Below are 25,870 nucleotides of genomic sequence, written 5' to 3' on the forward strand. Positions count from 1 at the left end.
TGTTCCCTTACAATTCTGTTTTTTTTTTCCTTCCTTGAGGGCAGCAAACATAGCAAGAATACATTAACCAAATGACTGAAATTTGGGGAAGTACCTTGGAACCACTGGGGCTTTGGAAGCTTAGGCAGATATGAGATCATGGCTTCTTCTGTGCTTCTGCCTCCCTGACCGTGTGCCCCAGGCTTCACATTGGCTCTGGCACAAAGATTCACCTTTGGATGGAAATTGTCTGTCTGGGGCAATGGTGGAAGCACCAGAGCATTTGGATATTCCAAATGAAGATCCACAATGTGGTGCTGGTGTGCCCACCATGCAAACCTGTATGTTCGTAGTCAAGCTGTTTACTGAGAATAACTCTTAAAGAATTTCTTAAGATCAAGTCTCTTCCAAAGAAGCATCATCTGCGTCTGTCACATATACATATTCCTAAGGAACAAAATAATCAGTGTGTACCTTACCAGCCCCTGCTTGTTTCTCCAATTTAGCTTGAACTGTGAAGGACAAAGAAAGCTTTTTGCCTTTTGAGTTTTGTTTTGTTTACTTTTTTCTTTTTGTCTTGGGTAAAGAAAATAGGGTTTGTAAACACTTTTTTTGTTTCCTTAAAAACTACCGATGAGAACGAAATAGCATGGGGCTGTCACCTCTGCAGTCCTTGCAGTCCTTCATCCCGTACATACAAAGGACAATATTCAAACCTTTATTGCTCTGTAAATTGCTGTGCAGGCAGTCAGCAGGCACTGACCCAGACCGTTCCTGGTGGTGAGGGAGACGAATTGAAAACTGAGAATCCTTTTGTGGTTGTGTTGTTTGCTTCTTGAAATTGAGGGACTGTTTGCATTCAGCATGCTTCCTGATGACTTCTGCCCCCCTCAGCCCCAGGATTTCAAATATTTAACTTGCTAAAAGACTTAGGTTTGAAATCCCTTAAGTGGGATCATGCCACTGATTGTTGGCAGGTTCAAGTGTAAAATTGGTTGTAAGTACTTGTGGGGGAACAATGCAAGGGAGCTGAACAGCACACTGAAAATGAGAGTTCTCTAAATCAAAACACCTTTGTTAATTACTATTAGCTGCTGGTTTCTAAGAACACAGCTAGTAAACACTGGATCCAAAGTCCGTTTAAGTCGATCAGCACAATGTTACTGGAATTAATTTGGGCTGGATTTTGAATTAATTCAGTCTTCCAAGGTACTTCACCTTAAGTTTCTATTATAAGGTGTGGATCACTTTTCCTTGGATGATCATGAACATGATTATATAGTGGTTTTATATGGCTGCAGTGAATCAGATATGTATCTTAACCACTAGTTAATATAAGTTGTGGAAATCTATAATTAAGCAATTTTGAATGCCAGGAAGGAACTGATAAATGTGGATTCTTTTCTTTGCATTTATGTGTGTTTAAAATAACTTTCTTTGAAGCTTTTTAAAGGAGGAATTAAAAGCAATGTTTAGAGAAAGCCTGAAGTAAAGTTAATATTGCTGCTTAAGGCTTGCTTTTGCCTGGTCAGGATTGCTAGATGCTCAGATTAATTTCATTTATTGTGTAAGCTTTGTCTGACCCCTCTTTAGAGGTGAGGGTTAATCCACTGAAAAATTACTCTGTTCTGTATTGTATGCTGTTAAATCTTGCAGAACAGGTTTGGGTTGCTGATTATATTCCATCGTTCCTGTTACCTCAAGTACTGCTTTTCTTAAATTAGTGTATGTAGTGGAGCTGTATGATGCTTTGCCCCATCATCCTGTGAGTATTGAGGAATTTTTCTATTTAGCCAGAGCTGTGCTGGTAGTGCTGTCTTGCATTAGTGAAATCTTGTCCCAGAACTGTTTGGAATCTTTGTTTACAGTTCTCTACTCAGTGCACCCTCTCTGGCTCTTCTGCTACATGCGTGAGTTGGAAGAACACGCTTGGATATTTCTCCCCTCACTGTTTCCATTTAGTTTCTGTGTGAGAGCCAGGAAAGAAGTGCTACTGCTTCATCCAGCCTGTGAGCAGGCCCAGTCCTTGGCCTGGCTGGGGGGGGTGCAGGGCAGGGTCCCCCAGGGCTGGTCTGTGGCTATGGAACCAGCAGGATCGACCTTCCTGTTTGCTCAGGGAGGCAGATGTCAGCCTTGTGAGGGCTTGGACATGATGCATTTTGCCATATGTGTGGTTTTTTTTTTTTCTTTAAAACTCTCTTAGAGAATTGAGTATGGATATATTTTTCTTTGTCTCCCATGATCTTTTCCTGCATTAAAAGATCATCAGTGTGATGGTGAAGTCATCTCTCAGAAGGGAGAAAATGGCAGATTTAAGAGTGCCCAGGTAGTGATACCATGGCTTACCACTTGCACACATTTTAACTCTCTCCTTTATGGTCACATTGGCCACATAGAATGTTTTCTCCTCCTATTTATCCAGCACACAGGAGGGGCTCTTTACCTAATGATCAGCTCTTCTTTGTTTCTGTCATTGTTGTGTGTGTACTCCAGGCTATATTTCCTACCTGCTGCTGAAGCAATGCTTTCAGGGTAGGATTATTAACTAACTCATGAGCTTTCCCTTGGTTCTCATTAGTATAATAGCTTAGCGTTGCTCAGGCAATAATTACTTTGCCTTCCACACCTGCAAACTGAGGGCATATCTGTAATTTTATAGACATAGTAACTGAAACATGGAGAAAAGCATGATACTTAGAAAGCCTGATTTAAAAGGCTTTTGTTTTGAAGAGTCCTTAGTATTACATATCTGCGAGAATGGATCAAAGAAAAGGTCATTATGTTTTTATGACCCATGAAGACAAGGAAGAAGAGCTGGGCTTTTTTCCCCTCTTATAATTCTTGTAAATGGTAGACCTGGCTGATTTGATGAGCTGGTGAAAGGCATTTAATTTACACAAGGTCACATAGTGGAGAGTGTTAAGTAGCCTTAAAAGTAATCAGTCACATGAACAATTAAGTCTTTATTTTATCAGGAGGATGCCTGTTCTTTGTCTGCTGTTTGTCTGCTCTGAGCCAGTGATGTTCTGCGTGCTCACTTGTGGTGGTGGCAGATGGTTACTACCTCCTCCATACCAACGACAATCCTTGGAGCAGTGAAGTCTAACAGGTGGCATCAGGATGCTTCCTCCCTTTTTCTCCTCTGAACATTATTTGCTGGAGCTGCTGGGGCTTTTTGGACACGTGGAGTCAAGCAAGGCTGGTGTGGTAGCCCATGGTGTGGGAGTGGGTGCCCAGGGCACCTCTGGGGCAGCCTGGGAGTCCCTGAGTGTGGTGCAGGATGGCACCACAGCCTGGTGTTCCTCTGAACTGCATTGCCAGAGAAATTGTATTACTGTCTTGATCCATGTACTAGCTTTTCAATTCAATCAACGAATCTTAGCATTTTTGCATTGTTTTCCCGGAACCTGAAGTAAAATAGTAATAATTACATTAGACTGTGGGGTTTTTTTTGTTTTTTGTTTTTTTTTTTAACTTATAAAGTTGGATTGGTCGTTTTTAAAGAGCCTAAAGTCTTGGAGTGGCTAGAGTGGCTCAGTCCAGCCTTGTTTCTGTGACAGTGTGAAAATGAATGTTTATATATTGATGCAAGGCAGTTAAATAGAGAGCAGTTAAATTTACAGTTGCTGTAATTTTTTTTCTTTTTTACTGCCACAAGAATGTAGAGGGTTGTAGTGTTAGGAAGGCCAAAGTGATCTAGCTCATCTGGCAGTGAATGCTTTCTGACTACAACATAATACACATCCAGTACAGAAACATAAATTGTAGTTCTCAGTGAACCATGTTGTGAAGGCCAGTGGAAATCATATGGCTGTATTAGCATGTTTCCTTGTGAGTAAAACTGGGATGTGTATTGCAGTAATATAAAAAATGTTTTCTTGTATGAATTAATGTGTTAATTTTTCCTGCAGATTGGGCAGGTGAGGGAGACTGTTTACAGTACAAAAGAAATTAGGCATCTGTGTTTTGTTTCATCTGTTTCCTTGCTTAGATCCTTGAGTGTCAAGATTTCACAGCACCTCTACCTATGTAACTGTGTTGGATGTGTACCTGGCATATATTTATTGAGTGCCAGATTTTGTAACTCACTGACATCCATTCTTTCTATTCCTTTGTAAGCTCACTGCTGCTTGCTGCATGGTGTAATTTCTCTTAGCAGGCAGGATTGAAGCTCTTCCCTGAGTCAGGTCACTCATTTGCATGAACACATCTTCTCTTGCTGATCACAAAAGACACATGAATGAAAACAAAACTAAACAAAAACACATAAATAGACTCCTGCAGCCAGTGATGTTAATACTAATTTACAGTTGGTTTTATCCAAACTCCCCATTCAACCTACCCAATCCTCAGGGTTGTGGTTCCCTCATGGCCCTAGTTCAAGAAAGCAGTTAAATATTAGTCTTAAGGATATTGTAATTCAAGACAAGCCTTTTAATATTTTCCTAGTGCTAAAGCCCCTAAGAACTGGATTTAATCCCCTGTTTGAACTTCAGCATGTCCTTTTCTATTCTGAATATGGATGCTTTTTAAATTGAACCCTGATGGGTAACTGTGTAGGGAGAGAATACTTCTTTAGACCTCACTTGATATTTTGTTACATGGGCCGGGGGTGTGTGTGTGTGGAATAACCCTTAATAAGGTAGCTATTTTTCTCACTTCCCAATTTTACTTTTTATTCCTTCCAATGCTGTTGGTGAGAACACTGTGGTGGGGGGACACCATGACAAACACCCAGAGGTCTCTACAGTGCAGGTGGTGGTTACAATGCCAACACACAGCGTGCACAGATGAGAACTTTGTTTTTCGCCCAGGTCATCCCTCCTGGAGTGCCCTGACCTGGGCATGGGAGGGGGGCAGCAGGGCTGGCTGGGTGGGCACCGAGGGAGCCAGGCAGCAGGAGCTGCTGCCCCGGGCCCGCCGTGCACCCCAGCCAGTCCTTGCTTCCTCCTGCCAGGCTCCCCAGGGCAGCTGTGCCTCCAGGGGGAGTGGCTGCTGTAGGCCAAAATCATCCCACTGCCTTTAGATCCACTCTGTCCTGTTAGTATTCAAGTCACTGGCTGTTCTGAGTGGTTTTCTGATTTAAATAAGAACCCTCTGTGAATTAAGTGGTGACCCTTGGCTTCCAGTGCAGCTTAAGCTAGACTTTTTTTTTAAATGTCCTCTGCTGGTAAATGGGAAGGATGTTCAATTGTACCAACTTGGGTCTTAAATAATTGGGTGTTAATTAGGTGGGTCAACAGTTGGCTGTTTGGGTGTTTTTTTGAAATGAAGATAGGAGTATTTCCAATAATTTTACTTTTCCAAAGTTACTGTTTATGCAGTAGAGCTGCAGACTGTTCTGTTATTTTTTTTTTTAAATAAGAAATAACATTCCTCAAAATTTCTTAATGTGTGCACTCAATCAAGTGATCCAAAAGCATGTAGCTGTGCCATTTGCTACTGTTCATTGCTGCCATGGTTTGTAGATGCTGCACACAGGTTTGTGATTGGTGTGCAGTCACACATTTTGATTAATGTGCGTATCTGACTGGACTGATTTTGCTTCCCTTTTATTTTAGGCTCAAATACCAAATACCCAAATCACAAAAGATACACACAGTGGTGGAGAATCCTGGATTTCCTGAGACTCCTGTGCCATGTGTTGTGTTTTGGGTGTGGGAAAGCAGTGAGGACAGGCAGCGTGTTTTGCTCTGCTGCTGTCACCCACCCAGGCGTGCTGTGTGGGCACGAGGAAACTGTCCTCACAGATTTCAAGCACCCTTATGTTACATTTTTGTTTTTCATTGGTTTTGTTTCTCAGAAGAAGTGGCAGGAAAGAGAAAGGAAGGAGTGTGAAAAGCAGGGGAATGAGGCGAAGTGACCAAGTATTTGTTTCATTAATGTACTGAGAAGCCCAATTAGAGTGGCATATAGAGCTTTTAGAGCTCAGTGTCTTACCAGTCCTGTCAGCTGAAAAAAGGAGGTGCTCAGCTGGGTGCTGGAAGGAGAAAACTACTTGCAAAGTGGAGTCACTGCAATAGAGGAGCTTTGGAGAGAGACATGAGTACAAAGGTGAAAAGGCAAAATCCTGGAAAATAGCTTCTGCTGTCCAAAGAGAATAAGGGGTGCAGAAAGATACATGGCAAGAAGGATGGTCTAGAGAGGTGGAACTAACATGGGAGGCAGCTACAGGATTGAGGGCTCTTGGTGATTTCATATATAGGGGGAGAAGGAAAGCACTACAAAATTAAGAAGTTGGATACACAAACTTTTGCCTCATATCTCTTTAAGTTCTCCAAGTCTTGCAAGTTGGAAATCCAAAGGCAAATTGACTTGTAAGGAAGAGCATGGATGAATGCACATCACACTCTATAAACAGTTTTCTTTTCAGAGGGAAAAATGCAAGATGCATTTGGTTTATAATCTTCAGAGAAGACAGTTGTCAGTGAAGACCTTGATAATGCCCTGATAGTGTAATAGGAAAACTATGTATTCATCATCTAGGGAATCAGTGCCTAGAATCTGCAATAAATAAGGCTTCTGCTCACTTAAGAGACTACTAAGGCTGTGACAAACTGGCAATTAATGTCATTAATGATTACTGTTTGATTGTGTTAGATGATGTATTTAATGATTAATAGCAACAACAGTGTATATTTATAAAAGAAGTTCATGACTGTAGAACAATTTACTAGCTGAGGAGAAAATTGGTTGCTTCCTGTTAAATATCAAGTTATTGCTACTTTAGTCAGAGATGTATTTCTAAGTAGGCAGCATTGCTTGTAGAATCAACATAACTTTGAGAAATTGCCATAAAGACATTTCACAAAATCAAAGCTAGATAAATAGCTTTCACTTTCTCTGTTTCAGGGAACCTGGAATTTTTGTATTGTCTCTTTCAATATCTGTAAGTAAATTCAGTTTTGTACTAATGTTTTTCTTATCCTTTTCATGACTTAATCAAAATGAGCATTCAAAAAGTTCAGTAAAAGGGGAAAACTGCTTGTAGGTCACACTCCCAAGTGTTTTGCTGATCTGTAGCAAAGAAAAACAAAGACTTTGATCTGTGCTTTCTTGGCCCGTGCAATTGCACCTTGGTTTCTTTCATGTAATTTAAATACTGGATTTGCTACTTCATTATTTTATTTGATTGTGCAACACAAAATGAATGAAATCATACATGTTTTGAGCTGATGTTTTTGAAGTTGTTATTTCAATAACAAAAACTGGGTTTCTGTCCAAGGGACCCTGAGTTTTTAATTAAATGAAATTACCTAAGAAGGAGGTGCCTTGATGAATATTGTATTTGGATGTTAGCTTCTCAATATATACTCTTATCCCAGACAATAGAAGTGTCTCCAGGCGTGTCTGCCTGGTTTATTACAGGCACTCTGAAAACTAGACAGAGAGATAACCTTTTTGTTATTTAGGTTTAAGAGTTTGAGCGAGGTTGAACCATCTTTTAAGATTTGAGTGTTATGATAGTTTGAGACTCCTGTGGAAGCTGCTGCAGGTACAGAGGCTGTCCTTGGTTGTAATTATTCTTCTGAGGTTTATAGGGCAACCCAGCAGTTCTCTGCATTCCCCTTGCTGGAAGTTGCATTGTACCAGTGCCAGTGGAAGGGGACAGTTACTTCTTTTTCTCTGAATTTCTTGGATGTAGTTCTTGCATCTGGTGTGTTTCTTCAGGAACAGCTTCCCAGAGAAGGCTTTTAGACTCAATGTGAGCTACTGCATGGCAAGTACAACACATAGGCTTTATCATGGGCTCTTCCACTAAGTTCAGGTTACCTTGGGTAAGTTGCTTAATGTCTTCATGCTTTTGTTTCCTCTCCTGCCCTTTGCCCTTTTTTGTTAGTTGGGATGGTATCTTTTACTGAGCACAATGGAAAGCTCATCTTGGGTTGGTCATCCAAGTATTATTGTAATGCAAATGAAAAAGAGGATTCTTTTTCCTCTTTAGTTGAAGAACATTGACCATGAAAGGCACTAGTGTTCTTTTGTTTCTACTGCTACATTTTTAACTACTGATCTTCCTCTTGTTGGCTCTTATTTTGGATCAGAAAGCATCTACTTTATGCGAATGCCTCGTACTTCCAGTTGTTGATCAAACTGAGAGGATGAGGGAAGAAAAAACAGAAAGTGAGGTTGAGCTGGTCTGATTAATATTTAAAGATTATTGTTACTGAAATAAAGGGAAACTGAATTTTTCATTTTGGGTCAAATGCAGTGTTTCTGATGTGTCAAAATAATTATTCTGATGTATGTGAAGCTAATCGTGTCGACATTTTCAAAAATGTGTTGGTTTCCCCTTGCAAGGGAAAGTGAAGTTCTTAAATCAGGGCCAGGAGCTAACGTTCCTCTTTGTGAAAGCTTGAGCTAAGGGCACTGTGCAGGGTTTTCATTCCTGGCTGTGGAGCCAGCTCCCAGCACTCAACTGGCAGGCCACTGAGCAGCCACCATCCTTTATCTGAATCAGAGCAGGAACTGAAATCAGCATTTCCATGATTTCTCATGTGGTGCAAGAGCATTGCAAACAGGATCATGTAGATCCTCCACAGCCAGGGAGGGACCAGGGTCAGTGGGTAAAACCAGGAGCAGTGGTTTGCAAATCTAACATAAATTTGGGAACAGGCAGGTGTTTATTGTAAGAGCTTGAGAATGTCATGTCGTGGAAATGTTTATAGTTTATTCTGGAACTGCTGGAATAAACTGTTAAGACTTTTTTTTTTTTTTTTTTCTTTGTGTGCTGTTCTGCTGAACTTGAACCAAATAAGCCCAACAGTTTGAAAATGTTTTTTTCTTTTGTTGGGGCCAAAGCATTTGGCAAAATTCATGTTGTTGTTTTGGTCACTCTGAAGTACCAATTTTGAAAAAATGAACTGTCTAAAACAAAAGCTGAAAAATATTAAGTCTGGTTCTAATCTTATTGAGAAATACCAACTGCCTTTTCTAATAGGTGTACATTTTATAATTTAATTCAGTGGTTACATGAATTAAAAATAAGACTTAGCATAAAACTTCATGATAATATAAAAACCCTTTCTTTTCATCTCCATCTCATTTCCTTGACTGTGGTACACACAGCACAGTAGTCACTGAATAGTAACAGTAGTGAACTGATTATCATTCACAAAGTAGTTGAGACTGAAGAGCTGGAAATAGGGAGTGGGAATGACATTTATAGTGTCTGCTGTGAAATACTCATGGAAATCCACTTCTTCCATAAATATTAATTTGACGTTAGTTTAGGATTTAATAAGTGGAATTGCTCAAGATGATAAAGATGCTTTATTACATCTAGATAGCCTTAGGAAATACTTCTGTCTGCCATTTAAAAAAAAGGTATGAAAAAGATGTGAGAAGGTCTTAAGTTAGGAAAAGTAAAAGAGGATTGAATATTAAGTTAATTGGTGTTTAAAGCACATAAAGTAGGACCAAATTTTTCTTCTACATTTACATAAATGGGGTCAAAGCCCATTCTGAATGACAGAGGAATGTACCTTGATTTCTTTCCGGATTTGTCAAATGTTTACAAGACACCTTTGCTCTGAGTTTAAAAAAGCCCATGTGCAAAGTACAGGCTTTGTTTTACTGTAGCACACATCAAAATGCTTTAACTGAGAAACCAAAAGAACTCAGAGGTGACCTTTTGCTGCAAGACCTGACTGCTATAAAGGCAAGTTACAGAATCATAGAATCCTTCAGGTTGGAAAAGATTGAGTCCAACCATTAACCCAGCACTGCCAAGCCCACCACTAAACCATGTCCCTAAGTGCCACATCTACCCATCTTTTAAATACCTTCAGGGATAGTGGCTCCACCACTTCCTTGGGCAGCCAACAGGTTGCTTGACAACCCTTTTGGTGAAGAAATGTTTCCTGATATCTCATCTAAACATCCTCTGACGTTTATCCTTTTTTGGATTTACTTGTCCTCTCACCTGTTACTTGGGACAAGAGAACATTCATTGTTAAGAGGACCTGCAGATTTCCTGAAGTGAGTTTCCTACAAAAGGAATATTTCCAGAGAGAGGAATGCTTCCAGAACTGTTCTTCATTCTTTATTTCCTTTTGTTGCTTTTTCTTGACACATTATTTTATGGTATTCTCCAGGTCATAGGTTTGTTGTCATAGTGATGATACTCATCTTTGTAAAATAATAAAATGATTTTATTTCTGACAGCAGGAAGAGAAAGTAGATCAAGTTGTTGATATGCAATATCATAAGCATGCTTCTTGGCAGGAAATTTGTAGAGATAAGTCTCCTAACAAAAACCAGACTTTTATCTTCATGAGGAGATTTTAAAAAAGGTTAAGACTGTTTCAAGCTGTTGTTTACTTTTCTATTCTACAGCCACGACTACTTTTTTTTTTAAGGCACATGGCACTGCATGTCCTTTAAAAAGAAAAGCAGCCAAAAAAACCCCAAACCAACCCGAAGACCTAAAAATGGGAAGTTAAAATGTTCCCTGCAATATTCCTTGGTAACTATTTTGGTTTGACATTTTAATTATACCCTAAAGGCCTCAACATCACTTTAAACCTGGTATTTATATATAGCAGGGAGTTGTCTTTACTCCCAAGAGCTTGTAGTCCAAGAGAACAGACAAAGCAGGTGTTTGAAGCAAAAATGTGGACTGGAGTCACTTCAGCTGAACCTGCACAGTCAATACTGCCAGTCCTGACTTGTGTCATGACCTCCTAGTAGTGCAAGGTGCAGTTGATCCTGTTGTCATAGACAAATGGTTTAAACTTGTTTTCATATGATTAATTTGTTCACTGTACAAGGCAGGCAAAGCTGGCTCAACCAGGGGATAAGTTTGTCTGAAAATTAGCTGCTTATTGTGCTCTAGTTGTACAGATTTTGTCTTTTCCCTGGACTTTAACCTCTTCTTGCTGGGCCAAAGACTTTTAAGGGGAGATTTTATTGCAAGTCCCAGTTAAAATAACTCAATCTTGTGAGAATGTGCAAGAGAGGTAACATCTGCAGATTGCTCCACGAGAAAGACCCTTCCAGCTATCCCTAGGAAACTTCTAGTACAATGGGAATGCCTGGAGGGGTATTCTACAAAGACTGTCCTTTTTAGCTTGTGAATTTATAATCATTCTTGACTTCCAGCATATAACAGCTGGGAAAAGTTGATCTTCTTCAAAACTCTGGGAGAGGTTCCTCTGAAAAGGTAAGAAATGCAATGATAGGAACTTCACTGTGAAACTGCAGTTAAAGACAAACCATTTATATCCTATCGAAGGCAGCTACTGAGCTAGTTCTGAACACTCTCCTTACTTAGTTTGCTTTGAAATAAGACTAATGTGACTTGTCTACACAAACATCACCTTGCAGGAGAACGTGCCTTTGTTGTCAGTGAAGAGCAGAGCCCAGGGCGTGATGTCCTGCAGCACTCAGGTCATTGCAGTGGCTTCTCCCTGCAAGCATTTAACCAGTGAGTTCCAGTTGCTGTGTTGCTCCTTTACTCCTGAGTGTAATATTCATTGCTACCAACGTGGGAGAAGGAATTAGATGGTTGCCATTTTATTGTGAAGTTTAATTTTCTTATTTTTTTTTCATTTAGGGGAGAAAAAGAAGTTTTGGGATTAGCTGAGTTGTATTTTCAGGAAAAAAATGAGCCTCTTGCACATTCCTCTCAGCTGTGAAACATAGTTGGCTTGTACCCTGTGTGTATCCTGGCTGTGAGCTAATGATCTCTGAAAACACTGGGGAGCAACAGTTACTGAAGGATCAGAAATGCCTAGTTTGGTCCTTGACTGATTGTTACAAAAAGCTTCTTTATAGAAATTTGAAAAGGCTGTATTCCAGAAAGTAATTTGTTACATTTCTTTATCACATACTACCAATGAATGCTATGAACTTGATACATTTTTGGTTGGCATATTGGTATTTTTCTGGGTTTGCTTCCCCTTCCACCTCCACAGTAATCTGGATTCAGATATATTTGAATTTAGCTACTTAGGTAACTTACTTCTCTCAGAACATCATCTTAGCACAAAAATGAAAGTAGAAGCCATTTAGAGGTAAATGTAGATAAACTATAGTGCAACAGGTGAGTAATTCCTTGTTTGGGCAAGGTATAAAAATATCCATAACTGCTGTTCTTTTAATTTAATAATCTGTTAAATGATTTCGTGATCCACTTAAGATATGCATGACTGAATTATTTACAAGAGGAAAACCCTGGGGACAACGTGGCTCAGAAGTGGGCCTTTTATCTCTGGGTTGAAAGTTCAAATTCAGTCTGGTTTGGAAGGCTGTTCTAGCGTATGGTAAATGGGATAGTCAATGCTGTCATATGGCTAAATCCTAGACTTACAGCAGGGTTCCCAGGCATCCAAGAGAGAGCTGATGATGGCTGGGACACTGAACACTTTGCTTCTCTTTCTATTTGGGGTGTTTTGCCTTGGAATGTTACTGGGGCAGTAATTTTAACAATTCTCACTGCTGTAGCAATGTGACTTGGTTATCAGTCCAGTCAGAGCGCAGCAGCTCTGACTGTCATCACATACACCCAATCCTTGTTTTGGTAAAGTAGCAAAATGGTATTTTAACTGTAACTGAAGGTGGGTTTTACCTTCCCATTTATACTGCTCTACTTTCTTATCTGCAGATTAGTTTTAAGTTCTTGAAAGCATTTGTCAAGTAAAGTCTGAATATGAAACCTTTTAAGGGCCTCCCTCTTCAGGTAGATTGGCTGAGTATGGTGTCCATGCATGATGCTTTTAGTTTTTCCCCAGATTAAGCTTTTTTTTTTTTTCATTTGTGTGTATACATGTGGTAGTCACACTCATGCTTCTTTTTTTGTAGTGCTTTGATATCAATCTTTGTGGAGGCAAAAAGAATATTAAGAGGTGGTAGAAAATAACTGTTAGTATTAATCTTGTGCTTAATAGTTAAAATGACAGGGAGAGCCAGATGAAATAGTTATTTTTCTTCCAATTATGGCAAGATAAAACTTGAGCAGTGTCAAGTAGTAGAGGATACTACAGCATTCAGACCTTAAACACTGATCAAGAAAAGGCCTGGCTATTACTCAGAATGATTTACCATCTGCTAGATTTTAATCTCTAGGTGTTCCTGTAAGAGTGCCATCAAAAATTTGGCAATACACTTGTGATTGCAGGGTTCTGTATCTTTTTTTCCCCTTGCAAATTAGCTCCTTTAAAATAAAACCTAATTAAAGTAACACTGGGGTGCTAGTCCAGTAATATCCTGTGCTACTTCAGTACCAGGTTGACATGTAGTAATGAATTAATTAAATTCTTTGGATTTTATAGCCTGTACAACATGTACTGGTTTCCATTCATGCATGCTTTATGAATGTAATGCTATGGGTGTTAATGAGTTCATATTATTGTGCATCTTGTTAAAATCAGGTATGCTAGGATTTCTTATGCTAGGACAACCACTTTAAAAGTAAGACCCAAAAATCAATGATTCAGTTAAAAAAACAAAAGCCAAATACATTATAATCATATTTAAGTTTAACTTAAAAAAAGGGAAGTCCCAGATTAAGATAGAAGGTATTTCCTTTGTTCTTCTTGTTCTGCTCTTATAGAAATTAGGCAAGACAGTGGACTAAAACATTTACTCTACTCTTAAAACCCAACCAAACACCCCAAAATGAACAAAAAACCCAAACAGTTTCTGGAGACTACTGCTGGTTTTGGGTGGAGACCAAAGAAGAGGAAAGCAGTTGGTAACATGTCTAAGATGACCCATATCTTGAACATGGAATGAAAATGTTAGCATTGACATTTTGTGCTTTTTTTTAAACTAGATTAGTGGAAAAAAACCCCATGACTTGAGCCATAATCACAGTTTGTAGGCTTGGATGCTTTAAAATTGCATGTACCTGTTAAAATAACCAAGAATGAAGAAGGCAAGGATTTACACAGATCAAAAGGCCTGTTAAGTAGAAAAGGTCTATGGCTTTCTTTATTGTAGAGCTGAAAATGGTAGTATTGAGATAAAAGGAGTTGACCTGCTGCTGGTTGCAATGAAAGGTTTATTGACTTTTCACAGACATCAAGTAAGTGTTCACTTGCTTTTTAATTTATTGCCCTGCTGATGAGCAGAAGGGGCCTCTGTCTCCCAGTGGAAAGCCCAGGCAAGCTGTCTGAGTGCCTGGTAGTGCTGGGCCAGCCAGCAGCCCCCCAAAGCCCAATTCAAAGCCTGAGTATTCAAAGTACAGCAATGGTCCTGGGCCATCAGCATCCTTTGGATAAGTCTGTCTTAGCAAAAACTTGTATTAGGAAGGTACTGTTTCTGAGAATTCCTTTACCCATTTGACAGGAAGCAAGTGGAGACCAAAGCAGTCAAGTCTACTTTGCAGGATGGCAGCCTTGCTTTTCCAGCCACAGCTCTCTGGCCTCACGAGGTAGCTCTTTTGGTGAAGGTACATGGCATACTGACACTGGCCCAGCACTCTGGAACTGGCATAAAACAAGTCTAGAAGAAAGCTTTAGGCAGAACAGAAATGTTACAAGTAATCCTATTGCGGCACTTTATCTGCAAATTTGTCTTGTGTGGGAGTGGCCCTGCTGGTCACGGGAGAAGATAAAACTGAGACGTTTTGTGTACCCTCACTTGTGTGTACAGAGACCTGCATCAGGTGGTTTTTCCATGTTTGGTGATGGAGTTTCTGCCAGATCATTTGGCACACATTTAATCAGGGATTAAAAGAGAAAGGAGATGTCCTTGAAAAAACTGAAGCAGTTACGAAACACTTTGAAGTTCCATTGCTGTTGCTTTCTTCTTTGATCTCCAGATGTACCAGTCGTTTTTATTCCCATGCGTGCGATTATTAATTGCTTTTATATTTAGTGTTTTAAGGGGGAACACTCTTTTACCTTTTGATCAGCAATGAAAATGTTGGGATCCCATCAGTTTGCTCCAGAGCGATAGAACTTACTCAGGTAATGTGATGGTGAGCTTTAGATTTTTTTTTTCTAGAGAATTGTGGCACTTGTAATGCTGAATCCACAACTTACCCTCTGTTCCTTCTCCAAGGGTTTAACCTTAATATTGTTCATTACAATACCTTATTGTAAGGTATTACAATTTGTATTTATTTTGTCAGTGATAGGGACTTCCCCACAGTGAGAGAACTATGGAAATATTCAGATTCCTCATGTATAGTTCAAAGAAGTGGGGGAGGAAGATGTTACTCATGTCCTCTGCTACAGTGGTTTGTTTCCTGGGTCCACCATAATGCACACTTGCAGTATAAGTCTCAAATATTTGCAATGTGAAAGGATTTACACAGTTTAGCACAAGGATCCAATTTTATAACCAGTTCTAGAAACCAGAACAGCAAAGTGAAATCTAGTTATTGTTTCAATCCAAACACTAAGTGTGTTTTATAGAAATCAATCCATGCAGAGAAGGAATGGAGCTGCCATCCAACCCAGTAAAATTTTGTCAAAAAAAAAAAAAAAAGAGGACTGTTTTTTGAGATTCCCTTGCTGTCACCCAGACTACCGACTCAAAATGATACACAGTGCCTACACTCTATTTGGAGCAGCTTTGAACTGGCTGTAGACTTGGGCAAGTATTTCTGTAGGGATACACTTTAACATTTGCCAGTTTGAGAGCTACAACCTTATTTTTATAACTAAACCGTGAGATTACGAGGGTGGTGAGGCACTGGGATGAGTTGCCTAGGGAAGCTATGGATGCCCCATCCTTGGAAGTGTTTAAGGCCAGGTTGGATGGAGCTTTAAGCAACCTGGTCTAGTGGGAGTTGTCCCTGCCTGTTGCAGGCAGGTTGGAATTAGATGATCTTTAAGGTCTCTTTCAACCTAAATCATTCTGTGAGTCTGTGATTAATTTTTGTAAGTCATCACATCACTTAATGAGCTGTGCTTAGATTTGGTCTTCCTACTCTGAATTTATAGTTCTTTGAAGTGATTTTTTTTCCTATTTGGAATAGAAGTGAATACTTCTGGTAACATTTTTCATGCAAGCAATGCAGTTCACTCTGATTGTGGTGCTTAAGAGCCAGTAAATAGTACTGGCTTTTCTTTGCAACAGCAGAATGCAGCAGTCGGGGCTGTTTGCCCTGAATTGTAACACAGACTGTGGGACTTGATAAGAAGACACTGTGTGGGAGCAAGATAAAATTATATCCTTGGAATTATACTAAAAATACATGTGTGAAAACAGTGTTTTCATGGCACAGTTTGATTTAACCTGTCCTTGAAGATATCACACCTCCTTTTGCCTGGTACTGTTTTATCTTTCTTCACAGACGACCGACGTATGGGGAAAATAAAGGACAGTAATAATGGCCAATGTCCTGTGTATCTGAAGCTTTGCAAGCAGCAGTTGCACACTGTTTATAACCTCAGGCAGTGCATGATTTTTGTACTGATCCCTGCTTGTCAGACCAGGATTCCCACTGGGTATAAGGGCTTGTCCAGGCTTTTCTCTTAGGAGCAATAGAGGACATAATGTCTGTTTTACAGAGCACTTGCTGGAGCGTTTTCTCTATACCTGTGTTCTAAAAATGACAGCTGGCTCAAAGTTAAGATAGTGTTATGAGAACCAATAGGCACAGGAACACTCCAAAATAAACATGGTTTTTGTTTTGTACTTAAAAAAAAAAAAACACAACAAAATTTCATTAGAATATTTGCTCCATGGAACTTGTATAAAAATCAGTATGAGGTAAGAAAGGTTTGACTCCTTCTCATCATAAATCAAGGTGTACAGGTTGTTTACTCTCTTGTCACCATTATACTCAGGCTGTGGAATCCTATGTATTGTAAGTCTTTTTCCAGGGTCTTGGGACATATGTGAATTTGCTTTTAAACATTGAGCCATCACCAGTATCCATTTAATCTGGGAGAGGGAGGAGAGATCTACACATCTTGCTCTGGCCTTACATCTCTAGAACATCTTTTATATCCAGATCACCTTGTTTTTTCTTGGCTAAAAATGATTAGGCTCATTTTTTGAGAAAGAGCATGCTCTAAGTCAGCTCATAGAATCAGAGAATATGCTGAGTTGGAAGGGACCCATCAGGATCATCGAGTGCAACTCCTGGCCAGAGCTCAGTGCTTGGAACTCAATTACTTTTAGTAGAGAAAAGAGTTCAGTCCTCTGAATGTGGTTTGTTGTTGCAGTCAGAACCTGCACTACCTGAAAGCAGGAAAAAAGCACCAAAATGCTGGAGTGAGTTTATGGGGAAGAAGATGCTACTTCTGGCTGTCCTGTTATTGCATGAATCTCTTCAGGGATTCATGTAACCAGCACCATGAGCTGAAGAATTAAAGACAATGTTTTACTGCAAAACTCTTTTAGAATAAAATTGGGTAGATGGGGTTATGTGACGCTGCACAGGTTTTGGATGGTCAAGTCAGATACACCTTGTGCATTTTAACTAGTAACAATAAACACATCATAGCCTAGGCTTGGATTATATGATGTTCTAAATGGAGCTAATAAGTACTTTATGGGCAGCAAAGCTATCTTAAGATCATTCAAAAAATTATACTTAGTTTTTGATATGAAATAGGTGTTAATACTAAGCGAGATCTTGGATTTAGACATCTGCAGTAGAAGTGGACCCGAGGTCTAGAAAGTGTTCAGAGGAGGTGCTGTGTGGGGGTTGTGAGGGTGACCAACCAGTTTGATTTGTAAGAAACACTGCTGTGGTAAGACAGATTGACAAGGAGTCCTGTGTATACATGGCCCTTGTGTGGGGCTTCAGTCACTCCCAGCCACTGTGCATGATAAAGACTATGGCTAGCACTAAATGAGTGTAATATTCTTGAATATCTTTCAGTCTGCAAGAAGGGTCCAGGGTTTGGTCTGATCTGCACCCAAGGAAGGTTTCCCATGGCTTCATCTGGCTTTAGCTCAAGGCAATGAGGTTGGAGGGGGACACAACTGTTCCTTTCCTTAAACAATTTATTAACAATCTTATTATATTCTTTCACTTTATTTTCTTATTTGCCCTTTCTGTAAGGGAAGCTCTGTTGCTGTTGAAATACTGCTTCAATGCTAATAAGAAAGAGTAGGATTTGCTGGTGTATCTCTTTTTTCAGTTTGATTTTGAGTTACTCTCTGTTCCTATTCATCCTCCTTCCTCCTCTGCTGTAACCACAAAGCAGTGAGTCTTCAATGAAACAAAAATTAAAGATTAGAGAGATTAGAAGGCAGCAATTATTCAAAGCCTTTCTATGAGAGCTGTAATAAAATTGATAATCCTTTATGTAATGTGCTGTATCCACTGAAGTTGTTCCTTTAAATAAGGAAATGGGCTATTACTGTCAGAATTTGTTGTGCATGGTGAGATGCTGCGAATTTGGATGAGCCCAAATGGGTCAAGGCTGTGATGCAGTACTCCCAGGGCTATAAAACTCATGAGAACTATATAGAATAGGTTTCTAAATGTTGTCTCAGAGTGAGTAGAGCACATATTCATTAGGTGGAGATGGAAACAGACCTTCCAAACTTCTCTTTTCATCACCGAGCTGTGTTATTTGATTTTGCCCCAAGCAATGGTTGTCTTGCCTGTTGTGGCAAGAAGTGCTAGATCAGGAGCTGGTGGAAATCAGGAGTGGATGGCCTGAAACTGCTGTGGGGAGCAAATGCTTGTTGGGCTTGACTGTTTAAAAACATTGTAAATGTATTTCAGTAAAGGAACAGTCAAAGCACGATCCATTTAAAATAAACTATTTAAGAAGTAAATCTTCCTGCCTTCACCACTATTCTGGGTTGCAAGTTGTGATGGCAGTAGCCCATGGGACAAAGGGGACTGAGGGGCTGGCAGTGATCAGAGCTGAGAAGGGCAGGGAGTTGGAAAGAGAGTGGCAGGCTACCTTCAGCTTTCCTGGAAGGACAAAACAAATTTGGGGTAAGGAATAGACTGCCTTCTTGTTGCCTTCTCTTCCCTGCTTTTTCTTTTTGCTGTTTTGGGTGAGTGAGTTTCTTAGGCTGAAGACATGATTTCAGCCAGGGCAGCACGTGGGTCACAGACACCCAGTTCATGGACTTCTAAGGGATCTGTTGAAAAGAAAAGCGAGTTTCCTCGTCAGACTAAAACACACTTCAGAGCACTTCATGCTGCCACTAGAAAAACATAGGAGCCTAGATTTTAAAAGACATTTGAAAACCACCATTTATACACAGCTGTTTCACCTGGTGCTTTCCTATCAGCAGCCAAAAAGCACCCTTTTCTGCTTCAGTGAGCCGTGCGTCTGGGAGAGGAGTGGATGTGCCATTTCTGCTCCTCCCTCCTACTTGTCATCTGAATAAATCTGTTCCTCTTGCCAAGGGGCTGAGTGGGGCACATGCCAAGATACAATCAGGTTTTGCTTCACAGGAATAAAAGATCAATCTGACTCAGCACTTTTATTTCTAACGATGTGCTTGCTTTCTCCACCCCCTTCAGGCATCTGGTTGATGCTCTAAGCAATGTGATAGCTCGTGTTTAGACTTAATTTCTATGCTTGTTAATTTAGCATTTAAGATGTTTTAAAAGACCTATGTCAAACTTTAACTTGTTCCACAGGCTGAGAATGACTGGATTGTGGATGGGGTTGTAGCTGCTGGTACTGCCTTTGATTCCCTGCAGAACAGGAGAGGTCATTCAAAAGCTACAGTAAATGTTGAGAAGCCTGAAGCTTAATTCCTGATAGATTTCTTTCTCCCACATTCTGTGCCTTTTGAAATTCCAGTTTTGCTAGGAGTCATAATTATTTGCCAACTACTTTCATTCACACCAGGAAGCAGCAGGGGAACTGAAGTCAGAATGTCAGAGCTCTGCCCTGATCCTCCTGAGACAGATTCTGGCACAGCTCATCATGTCAGAGGTAGTGCCTGGCTTTTCATGCTGGCAGTTGGAAACTATCCAGCAGCTCTTAAGTGCAGTGTTCCTGAGAAACACCTTGATTGTCTTGGGTCCTACCTTAAGTTTTTGAAATATCCTCTTGCCATCCTAAATAATCTTATTGTATCCCAGGGTGAAGTTGACTTTTCTTCAGTACCTTCTCTGCACAGTAACAGAAGAGTCAAAGGCATCTATAGCTGACTAACAGTTTTGTCTTTTGCTTTTGGAGTGCTTTTTGGGGGGAGTGGGGAGGTGAGAAGCAGAGCCTTTTCAGAGAAGGATCAAAAATTAAATTAAGTGAGGTGGTTAGTTTGCAGCTTTTACTTTCTACTTCTGATGATTTCCTCATTGTCTTGCCAGTTTGGTTGTCTTGATTTTGCAGTTTCAAGATACAGTGGAATGTGTTGTATGATCCAATTCAATGTTTACTTGGTTATAACAACAGTTTGTCTTTGACTCTGAAATCCCCATTGTACCATAATGTGCAATAATGTCTGCAGAAGAATTAATCGTGAGAAAAAGGATGCAAAACCAAAACCCCTGGAGGACAGAACAGACCAAATCAATCCATGGTGTGGTTTTTATTTGCTAATTTTTTCTGTGTTTATTTCCTCTTTCCTTTATTATTTTCTCTTTGTGGTTTGACAGAAAATGTTAGCATGGGAAGGATCCAATTTTAACAAAGGTCTGAGTTGTTGCAAGGCAGTTGTAAATGTAGTGTGGCCAGCACTTGTGGTATATTTTACACAAAACACTGTACCAACCATTTCTTCCTTAGTGTGCAGGCCCTTTGTTTTTTGGAGTCTACCTCCTTTCTTATCATTGCTGATTTAATTTCACAGGCTGTACTAAACCCCTTTTTTGTTTAAAAATATCTTAAGGGGTTAAAATATTAATGTATGATAATTCTATTATACATCATCTGAATAATGCATCTCTGACTCAAGTTTGTCCAGGTTTGTCTACGGAAGCAATCAAAAAACCACATTTCTTCCTAAGGGCTCTTGTGTTCTAGTTTAAACACAGTACATAGCAATTTGGCATTTTATTGAATTATATGCAATCATGTAGGCGAAACCGTATCTCTTGTGCGTGTTTTCTGCAGTCCCCTGAATTTTTTTTTCTTAGAAAACCCTCCTCATTGTTCACTTGCAATTGCAAATGGTTCTGCTGCTATAGCACCCAGAGGTGCTTCAGTAAAACCAATAGCTACTTGTTAAAAGATGACCATAAATCAGTAGGTCTCTGGAGTAGATTTAGTGGCTTGGCTATATTCCAACTGAAATTAAAATCACAGAATTGCCATTAAGTTTATTAAAAAGGTATGTTGGGGAGATGAGAAGAAAAAAAACTGAATACATAAAATGTAGCCAAGATATGAGAAACTGCTATTATTAAAACATAAGTGCTTTGCATCCTACATTGGTAAGTAATTATTGCCTGAAATAGAAGTGCCGGAGGCTTCCACTAGTGCATTAGGGGCTTTCCTAACATTGATTTTTACAAGATACTGAGCTACTGCAGTAAGGAGCGATTGTAGAAGAGAGGGAGAAAAGGTACTGCAGGTTATATTGTGTGACGCGTGGGTTGCTAACAATTTTTGGATATGACACAAAAGGCATGGCTGCTGACAGCATTCTGCTTCAACCAGTCTCAGGTGCACATGCTGCTGCACTGGGTTTTCCTTACCACACCATTACCATTTTGAGGGACAGATTCTCAGCTGCTCTGTTTGCTGGAGTTGTAATTGCTTAGAGCAGGCAAGAATCTGTTTGGGATTTCTGGCCATGCTAAGAGAAGTGAGGAATAGTCATGGTGGCAGACACAAGACAGTGTTCAGCAAGAGATGCTGAACACAGGCTGTGGAGACCTCTGTGTGCTGTGCCTTGCAGGGAGCAGTTGTGGGCTCTCTCCTTGAAGATCTGGGCGAACACAGCTGTGCACTGAGCAGCAGTGAATTCCAGGCTTCACATCTTCTTCCCTGGTGCTCACTTGTGCTGGCAGAGGTACAGAGTGATGGGTGCTGCTGATGTGGGCTGAGATTCTCAACAGTGGTAAATGAGGAAGTCTGGAAAAGCACATCAAAATGACTGTGGGGGACTTAATGATTTCTAGGTAATAGTGTTGTGAAGAATTGATCTGCTTGCACTTGCGCAGAGCTCGCTGGAGTAATACGAGTGCCTCATGGTGAGGGCAGAGGAATCCCAAGTGTTGGAATACTTGGATTATATAGCTTGGGTTGTATATACAGATGTCACTGAGGAGGTGTTATTGTTGTACAGGACTTCTGCAAAAGTCAGTCAGTCTGGAGTGAGGGTGACCTGCTGGTGTGGTAACAAGAGAAATGTTTTAAGTGAGGAATGACTGTCGGCCTCCACATGTGGTGCTTGATCTGTGTTGGAAGGAAATACAGACATCTAGACTGGGAGCTGTTGTGTACCTTCTCCAGGTCCTCAGTCTGGTTGAGGTTTCCAGCAGTCTCGAGCAAGCACGAAGACCTGGCTTCCAGGCTGGTACATCAGAAACAAGACAGCTTGCAGACCATAGCATATTGACAGGAATTGCAAATGCATTTAAAGATGGAGAAAATAGCAAAATATGACAGCTTGAGACATGAGAAATCTAAATAAGAAACGATGAAATTCAGCCTTGTATGTAATCAAGTGTATTGTGTGGTTCTGTGTTTAGCAGAAGAAAGCCAAAGCAAATCCTTCAATGGGGCAAGACACTTCATAAGCAATAATGGTGAAGGAGACTCAGGTCAAAGTTAAATGAGAGTCTGCTTGTAAGGTACAGATCTGCTTTATAAAGCTGTGGTATCTGCATTTAAAATGCTGTTTTATTTCTGTGCTTTTTTCAGTGTCAGAGTGACACAGACTAACTGGAAGGAGTTTAGATAAGAGAGCAATAAATAATTAAAATGCTGTAGGGGAGTCTGGAGGAAGAAGCAAGTACAGATTAAGTTTGGCAAATTGTAAATCTACACCCCTCTGAGAGTAATAGCAAGGAAGGGGGTGCAGCATTGCTGTGGGGTATGTGTGAGCAGATTGTTTTGACTGTTGGTTGTGATGAAGCTCTGTAGGCCTGGGTCTGCAGGGCTCTGCCTAAACAAGTCAGACTGCAGGAGCAGGACCCGTGTGAAACAGGAACATGAACAATCATGAAGGCAACTAACAAGATGCAAAGCTCAGGGGATACCAGCTGCTAGAGAGTGAAATGAGAGTAATTCTGCTGCTTAAAATGGTTTAGCTTAGAATTGGGCTAGAGGAGCATGATAAAATGCCAAATATTGAGCATAATCATGTGGAGGAGACGAGGATTAAAACCCCCCAAAAAGCAGAAACTCGGAGAGGCAGGAGATAGACTGTAGCCTTTCTTTTTAGTCTTTTGCATGGAGACATGTGCAGATATGGCCCATCATACTACAGGAAATATTACTTAGTGTTTTTTTTAATTTTTGAAGGTTTTTTTTTGCTTGTGCTTTTGTGTGTTTGTTTTTGTTTTTATTATTTCTTTACAAGCTAGAAAAGGGACAGAGCTAGATTGAATGCACAGAGCTGCAATTTCATTATTGAACTGAGCTGTGCTCTCGCAGATTGAATGGACTTTTCCTTAGGAAAGTAATTAAGAAATGCAGCAGACTTGATAAAATAGTACAGTGATTTAAATCTGCTTTTTTCAAACTATTATGTTGCAGTAAATCTTGATTTAAATTAGCAATGTAAGTAATCTTGATGTTAAAACTTTCTGTGTGGAGACAGCAAGTCTTGAGGCAGCCCAAGAGATTTTCTCTGTTTTGCATAAAGTCTGCCACTGGTAGGGTTTTATTTGTTTCCTAACAAAACAAAGAAATCAAACAATCCAACTCCAGAGCAAACGAGTTTTTGTGCCAACTCCAAAGACTGTGTTGGCTGCACTGATGCATATCCAGGATAGAGCCAAGGGCTGCCTGTGCTGCACCTGGGGAATCCTGCAGGGTTCTGCCTGCACCCACCCAGTCAGCAGCCAGTGATCTCCAGAGGCTGCCTGGGGACACCTGCCTTTCACTGAGCTGGGTTACAGCCACATTGTACCTCCTTCCTGCAAGGAACAGGGCTGGCATAGTCCCTAACATTGCACCCACGTGGCAAGGTACCTGCAGCTTCAGTAGGAGAAAGAGGAAGCAAGATCTCCTCTGAGAACCTCAGATAACCTGTGGTTTATTGTATGTATGTCTCTTACTTATTATCTGATTGTATGGAGAAACTAAACCAGTGCAGGAATCTTTTGTCTGGTAACACTGTACAGGGCTTGAGTAATGCTGCCTCACATGTAGGCTCCTCCAATCTCTGCTCTGCTCCCCAGAAGGACATCTGAAGCTCAGAGAAGTCATCTCTTGCTGGCAGTCAAGGTCAAGATAATGAGCTGCTTGTGTGATTGAAAAATGTCTTTTAGGCAAGCTGGAAATGAGCCAGCAAAAGCACGTGTTGAAGCGTATTTTCCTGCCAAAAGCAGTGACTCTTGGTTAACCAGCTCCACAAGGTAAGGCTGAGTCAAAGCCTGTCCATTTTTGGAGCAAATTGCAGCACCTGTCTGTCTGCCACAGCCCCTGCACTGTTGTCGTGTGTTAAGAATAAAGAGAAATGGAGGAGGGAGAGGAACAAACACCACCCCCCCCTCCAGTTTTGGAAAAGCAGAGAGAAGGATGGTATGAATCTGAACACCCATATTGGGTATTTAGCTGTACAGCCTGAGATTCTGTACATACCTGCTGTCAGTTTTACACAGAAATGAGACCTTATACTGTATATTTACCAGTTCAACTAAATGTAATGCAATCCAGCACTACCTGGACTTCCCTGGATACTTGGCTGGGGTAAGAAGAAGCAGAGTTATTGACTTTGGTCAGTCATCTGTCCCTTTGCTGAGGTTGTGAAGGAGATGTCCTGTGGGAACCTGACCTGTATAAAGTAAGTAGTATTACCACTGAAAATAGGGTAACAGCAGTTTTGGGATCAATCTGGGGACAGTGTGAATGGGGCCTGACAGTGCTTCAAGACCCCTCCTCTTTGAAAAGCTTCCCAGTGAATGTCATGACCTAAAATGCCACCTCTTCAGATGACAAAAGTGGGGCTGCCCTGAGAACTCTGCACTGTTTCAAATGCCATTGCCACTGAGGACAGTTGTCTGTGGTTTGGATCTGGAGGATGTTTTTTGGGGAACCACCTGTAGGTAACCTATGAATGTCTTCTGTGTCTGTGATGAGTATAGTGAGCAACAGGGTAAGAGTGAGGGGAAAGGCGCCTTGAGGATATTGGGACACAGCTGCTCCAAGTCTCAAACATCTCAGCGTACTTGTGGAAATATTGGCAAAATCTTAAGAATGTGTATTTGCTGCCAGCATCTAGTGATTCACAGGAGAGCCAACAGTTCTGAGTTAGGCTGGATTACATCCTGATGGCTTATAAACCAGCACAACTCTTGGCTGTAACACGACATGTAGATCCAGGAATCCATAAAGGTCACTGGGGTGTTACTTGTCCTTTATGTATAGAGGAGAACTCATTTGGCCTTTTCTGCAAGTTGCTTGTTTTTCTAACCTCCAGATCTAACACTTTCTCAGTTTTCTTATTTTAAAGTAACAGTTGCAGTAATGATTATGTACATAGAGATTCAACAACTGGGATGTTGCAGAAACTGCATATCATTTATGCTGATAAATGATAAATCATTAATGGCTTGGGTTAAAAGAGTTTATATTGCTAGTTACTGCTGTCTAGGGTTGGGGTTTTTTTCCCCTCCGCTTTTTTATTTTTAAGGGAAATGGCATATGTGAGCTATGCAGGAGGTACTCTTTTTGTTTGTTCATACATTTTCTTCACATTCCTCAAAAATGGAGCAGTTAGATGACCTCAGGATGTTGTCTCACCCTGAAAGACTCTGTTGAGACTTCCAGTGTGTGTTGCTATTTGGCAATCTCTAACTTGTTTAGTGGGTGTAAAAAGTTCATACTGATGAAACTGCCAAGAATAAACTCAAGAACTTCAACATTTTTGTTTACTGTAACTTCTCATG

At 40.4% G+C, this 25,870-nt stretch overlaps 1 protein-coding gene across 3 annotated transcripts in view; it reads left to right on the forward strand.

Moving 5' to 3' along the window:
• Positions 1-25,870, forward strand: part of PLCL1 (phospholipase C like 1 (inactive)) — a 193,734-nt gene that overhangs the window by 31,554 nt on the left and 136,310 nt on the right. The window contains exon 2 of one of the 3 annotated variants that reach the window (XM_064660535.1): positions 6,832-6,868. The exons of 1 other annotated variant lie outside the window; for it this stretch is intronic. Coding sequence is in view for 1 of the 2 variants with exons in the window: in XM_064660534.1 (XP_064516604.1) it covers positions 7,725-7,757 (33 nt within the window). In the remaining variant the exon portion in view is untranslated. Of the gene's footprint in view, positions 1-6,831; positions 6,869-6,940; positions 7,758-25,870 lie in introns of those variants that run through there. One more of the 3 variants, XM_064660534.1, reaches the window with a different exon arrangement.

The sequence above is a fragment of the Pseudopipra pipra genome, chromosome 7, assembly GCF_036250125.1.
Source record: "Pseudopipra pipra isolate bDixPip1 chromosome 7, bDixPip1.hap1, whole genome shotgun sequence".
Lineage (NCBI taxonomy): Eukaryota > Metazoa > Chordata > Aves > Passeriformes > Pipridae > Pseudopipra > Pseudopipra pipra.